The 12,588-nt window shown below is 38.4% G+C and overlaps 1 protein-coding gene across 3 annotated transcripts in view; it reads left to right on the plus strand.

The window, feature by feature from the left end:
• tfap2c (transcription factor AP-2 gamma (activating enhancer binding protein 2 gamma)) overlaps positions 1-10,973 on the plus strand; it is a 33,738-nt gene extending 22,765 nt beyond the window's left edge. For all 3 annotated transcript variants that reach the window (XM_028811853.2, XM_028811852.2, XM_028811854.2), the window contains 3 exons: positions 804-922; positions 6,437-6,578; positions 9,435-10,973. In XM_028811853.2, the coding sequence (XP_028667686.1) occupies positions 804-922; positions 6,437-6,578; positions 9,435-9,726 (553 nt within the window). In that variant the 3' untranslated portion in view covers positions 9,727-10,973. The remainder of the gene's footprint in view (positions 1-803; positions 923-6,436; positions 6,579-9,434) is intronic.
• Positions 10,974-12,588: the final 1,615 nt, after the last annotated feature.

Genomic DNA, 12,588 nt, shown 5'->3' on the forward strand with positions numbered 1-12,588 from the left:
GTCACCTGTTTGAAGTCAGAGGGGGATTAAAGGAGGAACACATTTTCACTTCCCATGTATAGAGAGCAGTCTGACAGACGCCAAGCGTGAGATGTGGGGTAAAGTAGGTCAGGCAGATACGGACATGACCCTCCTCCTTTGCAGCAATGTCTGCACTTTCCCAGCTCTTTTTTGAATCCCACTTTGGCCATTATAGCCAAAGAGGAATCAGATGTTTTGTAGGTTTGTGTCTTTGACCTTCTGTGCCTAATGCCACAGCCAACAAAGACTTTGATTAGTGAGAGGGAAGGTGGGGTCAGGGGTTCACAACAGGGCATGACCCGATCCAAATCTCTGTGTTTTAAATATGCTATGAATTGCCTTGAAATCTGATTATGACCGGACACTTATTACTGTGATGAACAGAAAGATTCTTTTCCTTTGTAGTCCAGTTTTGATTGAAATTGCAAGCATCAAGAATTCTGCCTAAAATAGTGAGCAAATAAATCATTACAGATTAAACAGAAAAACAATATAATCCATTCCGTCATCAATGTTTGTAGCTTCTTGTATAATATAATGTTGGTATTTTATAATTTAGGCAGATTAGCAAACCTGAATTAACCCCATGGGAATATGTATCAGGGTGTGTGTGAACTGGCACTGCTGCTTCACGTCCTGTGCCGCTATAATATGCGTAGACGAGTTCAGTAAATAAATGGATGGATGGAATTAGTAAATATCTTATTCTGAAAATGTTCATGTGAAATCCACAGAATGTTTTAGAATTCTTAATAATGAAAACTTGCAATTATTTTTTCTAGAGCTAAATCCAAAAATGGAGGCCGGTCTCTACGAGAGAAACTGGATAAAATTGGCTTGAACCTTCCTGCTGGCAGAAGGAAGGCAGCTAACGTAACTCTGCTCACTGCATTGGTGGAAGGTAAGCTGCAGTTCTCCTTTTTAGCTCTGCCTGAGTAGGGCTGTCAGAATGGCCAGAAATAGCTGCTGCTGCTCAGTTTGAAATCCCATGTTTGCACTTTTGCCTGAAATGGTTAGGCAGAAAGTGACATTATTCAGATGGACTTTTTTCTTTTGGCATTTAAGGTTGCTAGGAAACCAATGGTGGAATGGAGGTCTCTTTTTCCTTATTTTTAAAGGTGCCTACAAGAGGCTGGCTGCTAAGGTTTTAAAGGTGTAAGAGCAGCACATCGCTTGAGATAATTACTCAAACAGGTTCATTTGATATCTTTAGCACCTTACAAGTCCAACAATGTCAAAACCAGTAGAGACTATTATTATGATGATTACATTTCAGCTGCATGGATAGGCTCTGGTCCCATTGAGCTTGAATTGCATTAAGTAGGTTTGTTTAAATCGAATTAATTTAGTAGTTGGCCGTGGTAAATGTGATAAGATGCTGAATATTGTTTTACAGATATGGGCTTTTATGATTCTTTTATATTTTTAGTAATTTATCAAATTAACTATGTGATTGTTAGATGGCAAACTTCAGTTTTACTTTTATTTTATGTAATTTGGGTGGCTTCTGTCAGGTTTATTTGGTCAAAAGATGTACACTTTGACAGCTAAGATTTGAATCAAAGTCAGGGTCACTGAGACGTAAGCCTATCTGGCAGCATTGACAAGCACCCAAGCCTTAGTGGTGTGCTAGTCACTCAATATAGTCACAGTTGCATTTTTGTTGTTCTTGAATTACTTCTATCAGAGTGATGTCTACCATACTTAGACAACTGTTGTATAAAATGAGTTAGCTGCATTAAATTATACCTCTATTTTAGACAGCCATTGTGTTTTCATTTGAAAAATGATGAAAGGCAAATGCAGAGAGTTTTACTCTACAGTACTTTCACGTAATGGTCATTTTTCTTAGGGAATTTTCAATCATGGATTAAATACAGAACTATATCTCTCTGCACTTGGTCATATATTTATATTGATCAATCCACAGTACAGTATAATATCTGATCATTTATATGCACTCTGTCTATCTATCTATCTATCTATCTATCTATCTATCTATCTATCTATCTATCTATCTATCTATCTATCTATCTATCTATCTATCGTACAAGGTGTTTCACAACAACAACATTTATTTATATAGCACATTTTCATACAAATAATGTAGCTCAAAGTGCTTTACATGACGAAGAAAAGAAAAATAAAAGACAAGGTAAGAATTAAAATAAGACAACACTAATTAACATAGAGTAAGAGTAAGGTCCGATGGCCAGGGGGGACAGAAAAAAACAAAAAAAAACTCCAGACGGCTGGAGAGAAAAAAATAAAATCTTTCTACCTAACATAAATGAAACAGTCCTCTTTGTATTTAGGGTTCCCACTTGAAGGACTTGATGATGATGGTCATGTAGACTTCTGGCTTTTAATCCATCAATGTAGGAACATTATGATGCTTTGATTTGGTGGTGGTGGCGCGGGTTGCCACCACAAAAAACCGGGAAAAGAAACAGAAGAGAGAGTAGGGGTTAGTACGGATTTTAGAGCCACCATGAATAGTTATTGAATATACAGAGTATCAGGATTAAATTAAAGTGAAGTTATGAGAAGGCCATGTTAAAGTAATGTGTTTTCAGCAGTGTTATAAAGTGCTCCACTGTATTAGCCTGGCGAATTCCTACTGGCAGGCTATTCCAGATTTTAGGTACATAACAGCAGAAGGCCGCCTCACCACTTCTTTTAAGTTTTGCTCTTGGAATTCTAAGCAGACACTCATTTGAGGATCTAAGGTTATGATTTGGAATTTAGGGTGTCACACATTCCAATATATAAGATGGAGCGAGATTATTTAAGGCTTTATAAACCATAAGCAGTATTTTAAAGTCAATTCTGAATGACACAGGTAACCAGAACATACACTTTCAAAAATGGTTACTCTTTAACAAAGTATCGCACAATCATGTAGTGTAAATCTCTTTTTCCCGCGTATCTTACAGCACACATCAATCCAGTAGTCTTACTTATCGTAGACACTATGTAATGTAACATATTACTGTGATGCTTGAAATGCCATGATGCATTCCTTCATTTCCTCAGGCATCAAAAACTGGAAAATAAACTAATGACGACTCTGCAATTTGGTGCAGATTGTATGTGTTTAACACACCTATGCACAAAGTCTAATACATTTTTTTAAATATGTATAACAATAAAGCAAAATTAGAGTTAAGTCTGTAATGCTGAACACCACTTCAGACCATAATATCAATAGTTATTACAAACAAACTCAAAAATACTCATACATGCTTATTTAAAATCTAAATATGCTGTTACTGTCCTGCTCCACAGACAGATTGAGGAGATCGTTCCTCCCCCAAACTATGCGACTCTTTAATTCCACCAGGGGGGGTAAACGTTAATATTTAACATTATACATAGTTATTGTCTGTTTTTTTCACCTGTATTATTTTCATTCTTTAATTTAATATTATTTATTGTATCAGTATGCTGCTGCTGAAGAATGTGAATTTCCCATTGGGATTAATAAAGTATCTATCTATCTATCTATCTATCTATCTATCTATCTATCTATCTATCTATCTATCTATCTATCTATCTATCTATCTATCTATCTATCTATCTATCTATCTATCTATCTATCTATCTATCTATCTATCTATCTATCTATCTATCTATCTATCTATCTATCTATCTATCTATCTATCTATCTATCTATCTATCTATCTATCTATCTATCTATCTATCTATCTATCTATCTATCTATCTATCTATCTATCTATCTATCTATCTATCTATCTATCTATCTATCTATCTATCTATCTATCTATCTATCTATCTATCTATCTATCTATCTATCTATCTATCTATCTATCTATCTATCTATCTATCTATCTATCTATCTATCTATCTATCTATCTATCTATCTATCTATCTATCTATCTATCTATCTATCTATCTATCTATCTATCTATCTATCTATCTATCTATCTATCTATCTATCTATCTATCTATCTATCTATCTATCTATCTATCTATCTATCTATCTATCTATCTATCTATCTATCTATCTATCTATCTATCTATCTATCTATCTATCTATCTATCTATCTATCTATCTATCTATGTAAAAAAAAAAAACTATGAAGCATATTGCTAAAATTATAGGTTGAGTTAAAATCATGGATGTCACAAGATACAAGTTAATGAGAGAATTAAGTGAATATATATGGTTATAACTTAAATTTAAATGAATGCAAAGCTTGCAGTATTGATTCTTGGAGTTTGACCTATGGCACTAGTTACCTGGAGAGTTTTAAGGCCATGGCTCACAACGTTTGGGCGTAGTTAGTAAAGATCAAGAATGCTTCCCAGATTTTTCTTTTCGTAAGAAATGAAACAGTGCTGTGGTATGGACCCACTGGTATGATTGGAATGATGAGTTTATTCTGTGGTATATAAAAGAGAATCGCAAAGGGCATTGCAAATTTAAAAATCAAAAAATGGTTCTTTCTTTTCTCAGGCTGCTTAACATTTTCTGATCCCTGGGTGTTCTAGTTACTCGGTCTTCGGCCGTTTCAGTTGATAAAAGGCCAGTGAGGTTTCCTTTACCATTTTGTGAATCTTTAATTTGGATGAGCGCTCTCAGCTCTGTTTGTTACCGTGCCAGAACTGCTAGCGTGACTGTTTTTTGGCTGTCATCCGATTACAATTTTTCCGGAAAGGAAGCGTCTGCATGCCACAATGTTAGAAGCGTCCCCTGTGTGTCCCAGCGAAGCAGCAAATAGCTTTGGGCGAGGAAAATGGTTACAGTTCAGACAACCTGTTTATGGAGCTACTTCTAAATGGGGACCCAACTCGTAACGTTGTGCTGTAGAAGAGTTATCTGCGATTGTCCACAGTTTCTTTTCCGAGTTCACCAAGATGGGCTCCTGATTATCTCCCAAATCCAGCACCGCTGTGTTTTTTGTCTCTTTAATGAAAAGGTTTGCAGTGTTACATTTTTTCCTGTTAATGTATATCCAGTGTTTTGAAGATCAGTTTGCAGTTTGCTTATGAGCATGTGAAACAGCTGGAATTTGATCTTGCATATGCTCTTTTTCTAAATTTATACCAATGCTTCTGGGCGAATCTGCCAACATTTTGTCTCCAATGCAACACTTACTGAAATTGTATATCTCTTTTTATGTAATATACATAAAAGAAGCGCATCAAATGAACAAGTCTTAGAAATATCCTGTTGCTTAGCCCATGTGATATATTGCCAGAAGGATTGAATGACCTCCGCGATCCCCACTGAATGAACACATTTTAAGAGGGGAAAAAAAAAATCCAAGTCCCTGTTGTGGGACTTTAAGGCAAACATTCAAGTGTTCAAATGGCATTCATTAGGGGGAACTGCGAATAAACAGCAGCAATCATGGACCAGTTTTGGATCACAATAATGTTTGTGTGAAAGGCACTTTAGGGGTGGGGGTGGGGTGATATGCTTGGGCTTCCGAAGGAATTCACCTCATTGCCAGGACATGCCCACTGGAGGGGGTGGGAGGGTGGAGGGATCTCCCTTGTTTGCTTGGCCGCACTGGTCAGCATGTGTTCCCCTGAGGGTGAATACCAGAGCAACCGTGAAAACGGGTGTTTGGTGTAATTAAGTGATAAGTGGAGAGGACAGGCCTCGCTAAGAGAAGAGCTCAGGTCAAAAGTGGTGATCCCCTCGTAAAAATGTTGTAAGCGGGTGAAGAAGAAAGACCAGCTCTTGTGCTGTTTGTATAAGAGCCTGTAAGAAAGAAAATGGAGTGAGCGGGTGGTGATAATAGACAAATGGTAAAGTCGAGGGTCACACGCTGCTACCCTGGAGATCTAAGGTCCTGTGTTCAAAAATCCTAGCCTCTCCTCTGTTGTGTCTGAAGTTTGCATGGCCGCTCTGATGTGTGGAGCCCTGTCTGGTGTTGCATCCTAGCAGGTTAGGCTCCATGACCTGGATTAAACTGGTAGGTGGAAAGGCCAGTCTGTGTTTCATTGAGCACCTTTGAAGTGTTGTGTTTTTTGATGTTAGGTCTCTCCTAAGCTCCTTGTTTCGTATCCCTACCTCTTCTTATACTCATTTCCATCATGCTGAAGTGCTGATCAGTTGGGTACTGTAGTGTAATGTTGTTTACTTTGTAAAGAGCCTTGTGCTGGTGCTATATAAAGTAGAGATGAAGTAGCAAACGATTCAAAGATACACAGGATAACAAGTGAGATTACAAGATAAGGCAATCCCAAAGTAAATAGGCAGTATGTTATGAAATGCAAATAGTGAATGTTCCCTGCATTTGGGTTTGTTGTTGAGCAGGTAAAGCCAGTAGAACATGTATGTGTTTCAAAGTACCTGTCATCTTTTTTGACACTGATTGCTGCCCAGAGTTTCTTTGTTTGATTGTATTGTTAAACCACTGTCTTAATGTTTCATTTCTAGGAGAGGCTGTTCATCTTGCTCGAGATTTCGGCTACGTCTGCGAGACTGAGTTCCCAGCCAAAGCCATGGCTGAATACTTGAGCCGGCCGCACGTCGAGCGAAATGAAATTAGCAGTCGCAAGAACATGCTGCTTGCTGCCAAGTGAGTCCCTAAAACCCTGTCTTTTACATATTGGGGTTGGGGGTGGAAAAGGGGACGATTAACGTGTTCATTTTGGTGTGTTCACTTGGCCACCATTTACTTTCCAGATGAGTCAGTGTTAAAAAATACATGGCTTTTATTGTTTTTTTTTTTTTCTGAAATTTTTTTTAATATGGAATTTGCCGGTGTTACCTAAATATATGTGAATTATTTATTTAATGCTCATTTATAAAAAAAAAATAGGAAGACATTTACTTCCATCTGGAGAAACAGGGCAGCAGGGTGAAGATATTGTTTGACTTCTCTAGTACATCCAACACCACATAGCCCAAAGCTCTGGTCAATGAGGGCTGATGCTGCCACTATGTTCTAGATAATGGACTGCTTTACTGGTAGACCACAGTTGGTGTGACCTAAGAACTGTGTATCGGACATGGTCATGAGTACAGCAGGGGTTCCACAGGGAATTGTACTGGCTCCCTTGCTGTTTATCCTGTACACCTCAGGCTTTGGATACAATACTGAATTATATCATCTGCAGAAATTAACCATAATTGGGTATATCAGTGGTGGCAGGAGGGTGAATACACAACACTAGTGAAGGACATTGTTGAAGGGTGCAAACTGAACTACCTGCACCTCAACATAAGACAAAGGAGATAATCATAGACTTCACAAAGTTTAAGCTTATTCTGCCCCTGATTCTCCTTGATGGTGAAGATGTGGCGGTGGTGAAAACATAAAAATACCTTGGGGTGCACCTGAACAATAGACTTGACTGGAGTACCAACACAGAGGCTGTACACAAGAAAGGTCAGAGTTGTTTCTATGTCCTGAGGAAGCCGAGGTGGTTTGGTGTATGGAGGTCACTCTTACATGCTTTCTGCCTGTCTGTAGTGGCCAGTGTATATTAGTTTGTGGTTGGGTTCTGGGGAAGTAGCATTAGTGCAGATGATGCTGACAAGACTAAACAGATTTAAAGGGCTGGGTCAATCCAGGGAGTCAGGCCAACCTCAGTAGAGGAAGTGGTAGAGCAGAGGTCACTCAGGAAGCTGTGTACTGGCCGGCACAATTTCTCTTATTGGCTAAACAGGGAACCACCTTTAGTAACAGACGGATACAAATGTGTTGCTCCAAGGACCGTCATGTGAGGTTATTTCTACAGTCAGTCCTCAGGCTTTAAAATGAGTCACCCCTTGGCAGAAGCTGTCTTTGTGTTCTGAATGGTACTGAGCTCATCTAGCAGACATGTTAAGACAATGATGCTAAGTGCAGTATACAATATGTTATATGCTATATGTGTATGTGTATCCTTTTTATCTGCTGCTGTAATCCTGCAGTTTTCTTTGGGATTATAGGACTAATAAAGTATCTATTTATTTATCTGTCGGTCTGTCTGACACATAACTCAACCTTAAAATATCTAACAGTCAGATGGAAGGAATGCCTTGTAAAGTTGCTTATTTTTAATGTCTGGGGAGAGGTGAAGTTTTAGTTTGGTTTTTGGTTTGGTGTTGAAGGTTGCAAACTGAACTACCTGCACCTCAACATAAGACAAAGGATATGCGCAGATAATAAAAAGGATATCCCCATTTCCTCGCTGAATGGCTTACTTGTACTCTCATTTCAAGCATGCATTATATTTTTATGTGTTCACTGTTAAATTCCCAGATGTTAGTCAGATGGACGTGGTACATGTCAGAAGGCCAGCTAAGCCCTCATCACAACCACAAAAGCCATGCACCACGGCACCCTGTTGAGCTTATAAAACTGCTGAAGTTTTACGTGGATGCAAATCTTTTTACTACGTGTTACACATTTCTGACTCATGTGCTGTTTGACCATTTGTTTCTTGTTCATGGAATGGCAGCGGGTACAAGTAGCCTGAGATGAGAGACCATTGTACAGCCTGTCTTCAACAGTGCAGCTGAGCTCGGATGTGGGATTTTACTAGTTTCCACATCCCGACCAATTACATTTCAAATTAAGCACATTTCGTTCTTCTTACTGAACAGCCTGCAATCATGAACAGCTGGCCGTAGGATTCAGATGACCACCAGCCATTTCAGGGAGTTGGGACAGGAGTCATATTGAGCTTGGTTTTCGACTTGTGACAGGAAACACATGATATGATCTCTATAGTGTTTGAAGGGGAACCAAATCAGCAAATTATTGTTTGAATCATTTTCTGAGTAAAAAAAAAAAAAAATTCTTTGCTCTTTATGTTCTCTTGGAAGGGGAAGATTTATAGCACACTGCTTGTCTTCTCACTTACATTATTTTTATATTTTATATTATTTAACTTAGCCAATGATTTAAAATGCATGAGAGAAGTGTGATGATCAAACCGTAAAAGCACTGAACTGCTGCCATCTCTTCATCCTTTAAAATCCTATAAAGACTATGGGAGGCATTGACAGGCCTTAACCCAGTGGACACCTAACTGGCATCTTGACATGCTTGTTTCTGAGCCTCAATCCATCCACTCATTTTCTGAGCCCACATAGTCCATTAGTTAGTGGTTGGCCAAGAGCCTACCCTAAAGTATTAATGCAAGTAGTCCTGGGGGGAAACCACACACTTTCATATTATTGAGTGTGCACATCTTTGAGATATGAGAAGAAAGCCACTTAGAGTAGGTACTTAGAGAAACCTCACACGGTTATTGAAAGAACATGTAAACTGTGCATCTGTGCACTAATGCCAAGTTCAGATTCAAACATAGATCTCCGGAGTACATTGACATTGACATGTTTAAATGGCTGGATGGATCTCCACTGTACAGAAGTGTTTTTGCTATGACCTTGGTGTCCCATGGCCATCACTAACCTACTTGTGTTTATGTCCTTGTCCCAGGCAAATATGCAAAGAGTTTACAGACTTGTTGACACAGGACCGCTCACCTTTGGGGAACTCACGGCCAACACCGATCCTCGAACCAGGAATCCAAGGGTGCCTAACCCACTTTAGCCTCATCACACATGGATTTGGCAGCCCGGCAATCTGCGCTGCAATGACCTCCCTGCAAAATTACTTAAATGAAGCCCTCAAGCAAGTAGACAAAATGTACCTCAGCTCGGGCAGTGAGCAGCAGGGCTCCTCAGAAAGCGGCAAGTCCGCGGACAAGATGGACAAACATCGAAAGTGAGCAGTGGCCAAGAGCAAAGACAGCAACGGGAACTCCTGCAGCTCTTGATATTCATTTTTTTAATTCCAATTTTAGGTGTTATGCCTCATAAGCTGCAAAATTTACTTCATAGACCTCCTTTTTGCTTGTTTTTTGGAAACCCTACGGGAAACATCTTGATGAGGATGAATTGCTTTATTTTGTTACTTGCTGGATTAGAGGCGCTTGCAGATACAGCTTCAGTGATAAGTTCTCTGCAGGATGGGATTTATCCTTTACTGGAAAGAAGATGAGACTGTCTTGACGGCTGTTCTGCTCCATTTTGAAACACTTAAGCATTGAGGTGTAGCTGCCCATTTCCCCTCAGAATCGAATGCACAACAGGACTTTCTTGGATTTTCAATGCCAGTTGCACTGCAGAAGGAAACCATACAAGGTTTTAGGTCAAGAATTCATCTTCCCAGAAGCCTCCCACATCTAATGCCTTATGCCCCGTGGGTTCAGCTGGTACAGGGAGGGTAGGTGGAGAGGAGAGAATGACAATCAACAGAAATGCCACCAGAACCATATTGATGTGGGCCTTTGATGGCGCACTGGGCTTTACCAGCGAGCTTTCAGAGGCGTGTTCCAGAAGCAGCATAAAGCGTATTCTGTTTGATATGCTTTATTTAACATGGTGATTCTTGTGGGAACTCACACAACTCCACGTTACTTCCCCAAAAGTTGATGAAAATCAGTTGGCTAAACCTTGCAGGGTGCCATCTATGTGTTTGAGAAAGAAGAAGAATTAAAAAGAATGCAAGCGCTATGTCTGCTATGAGAAGTTGGTGCAATCAAACTGCCAAATGCTGAAATGCTTTTTTTTTTTTTTTTACCAGACACATAACCAAATGTACAAAACACCATCTTTCAGTTATTTTTTTAAAACTGGAGTCAGGCAAAACAAATAAATAAACATGAAATGATACCGTGCAGGAGAACATTCTGCTATACGTGTAGGTTTTTCAATGAGGGAAATAGTTTTGTTTCTTGAATGTAAATATATCTTATTTATGTTGTAATTTAATGGGATTTGTAAATACTGGTGAACCACTTAACTTTTTAAAATGTTTTAAAAACTTTTTGTAAATGGGTTTCACTTTTTTTTTTTTTTTTTTTTTTTTTTTTAAATGGGTACAAGGGCGTTGAAATATGTTATGTTCTGTGTAAAGGTGTTCCTTATGTTTCTTTTACAATAAAAAAAAAAACAGGCATTTAAAATTAAAAAATGTTTGGGAAGCATTTTATCACTGGTTTGTTCCTCCCATTGTCTTTGTAAGGTTGTTCCAAATTTGACCTGTAATATCAAGAAGCTCCCTGGTTTTTAAAAATATTTAAAAAAAAGTATTGAGGATTGTTTTAGTAGGAATGAAAGGTATTGTGTAAAAGTATCATTTGTTCCATTTGTTAAAAAATACAAATAAAAACGCACAAAAAATGTTTTTCTTCCGTTTACTCAGTCTCTGTTTGCTATCGCTGATTGGGTTTTTGGTGACCTGAGATGTCCAATGCCATGGTAAGCTAAGCGAGTGTTGTAATCCTGTTTATGAAGTTTATATTTTAACACTTAAAAGCTTTTGGTCTTAGGTATTGTGTTTTTTCTTAATTGGGTATAAAACCAAATAAGCAACTTTCTTTCCGAGAGCTTGTTCAGAAAATATCCCAGAGAGTATATAAAGTACTTGTCATTGTATTCTGTACTAAGAAGATGCCTTCACCCTGTTGTTCATTAAACACATTTTTTACAGTTGCAGTGAAGACAGGATAAAGGTGGTGGAACATTACTTGCCTTTTATTTGGAGGGGATGTCAAACTTGACAACTGCAGTTGTTGATCTCATCGCCTGGAAATGTCACATTTACTCAACTAGATTTGCAGGGTGTGACTAATTAGACGACTCTCAGATATTTCCTCAGCACAGTTTCACGTTTTTACAGTATCACCCAATTTATTTCATAGCCATTAACATTCTGCCAGTGTTGTAGGAATGCTTAATAGGTACAGTGAAGTCAGCTTCAATCTTATTTCTTTTTGCTATTCTGCTGTGGTATGTAAAACACAAAATCAGACAGATGATTCTTCTGTTTGCGAGGTGTAAAACACCAGCAGCCTTCCTTGTTTCTCGTAGCCATATTAAATGTTCATCTGGCTGAGCCCTCATTCGTTCTCAACTCTTGTATACTGTGGAAGATTAAACAAGCATGTCCATTGCATCTTTTCGTTTCTCTGCATGAAAAGGGAGCACCGCATCACAGCAGTCTGTTAAGGGATAGCCCTTGAGCAGAGGTTGCGACAAAGCAATGGCAGTGAGACACATTTATAGACAATTGAATTTTCATAGCAGAGCTGAATTAATGCTTACACAACAGCCATCATTTATTCTGATTGGTTCATTAACTTATACACCTAAATAAAAGTCTCATTTTACTACATTCTAGACTTCTTAAATTCAACTTATGCTTTTATGGAGTATCTGTGTACATGACAACTGAAGTTTTTATTGGGTACATGACAATCGGCAATCTAGTTCTCTCTTGTTCCTTGTTCACTGGACCTTCATCTGGTTTTCTGATATGGTTGAACAAGTTTAGATTACATGTATTTACACTTTATGCTACTTCTAAGATAGATACTATATTTTCAATATGGAATACATACCAAAATATTTCATATACAAGAATTATATTACCTCTAAATGACTATGTGACCCCTAAGTCTGATTTTTCTTTCACAATACGCTGAGTCCCGTCCTGCATCTTTAGGCAAAATCAAACGTTCCAGTGTGAATTGTTGACTGGTTGGATTAAGTTGCCGGGTATACAGTATCTCACCACATAACTGTAA

The sequence above is a fragment of the Erpetoichthys calabaricus genome, chromosome 10 (assembly GCF_900747795.2).
Source record: "Erpetoichthys calabaricus chromosome 10, fErpCal1.3, whole genome shotgun sequence".
Taxonomy (NCBI): domain Eukaryota; kingdom Metazoa; phylum Chordata; class Cladistia; order Polypteriformes; family Polypteridae; genus Erpetoichthys; species Erpetoichthys calabaricus.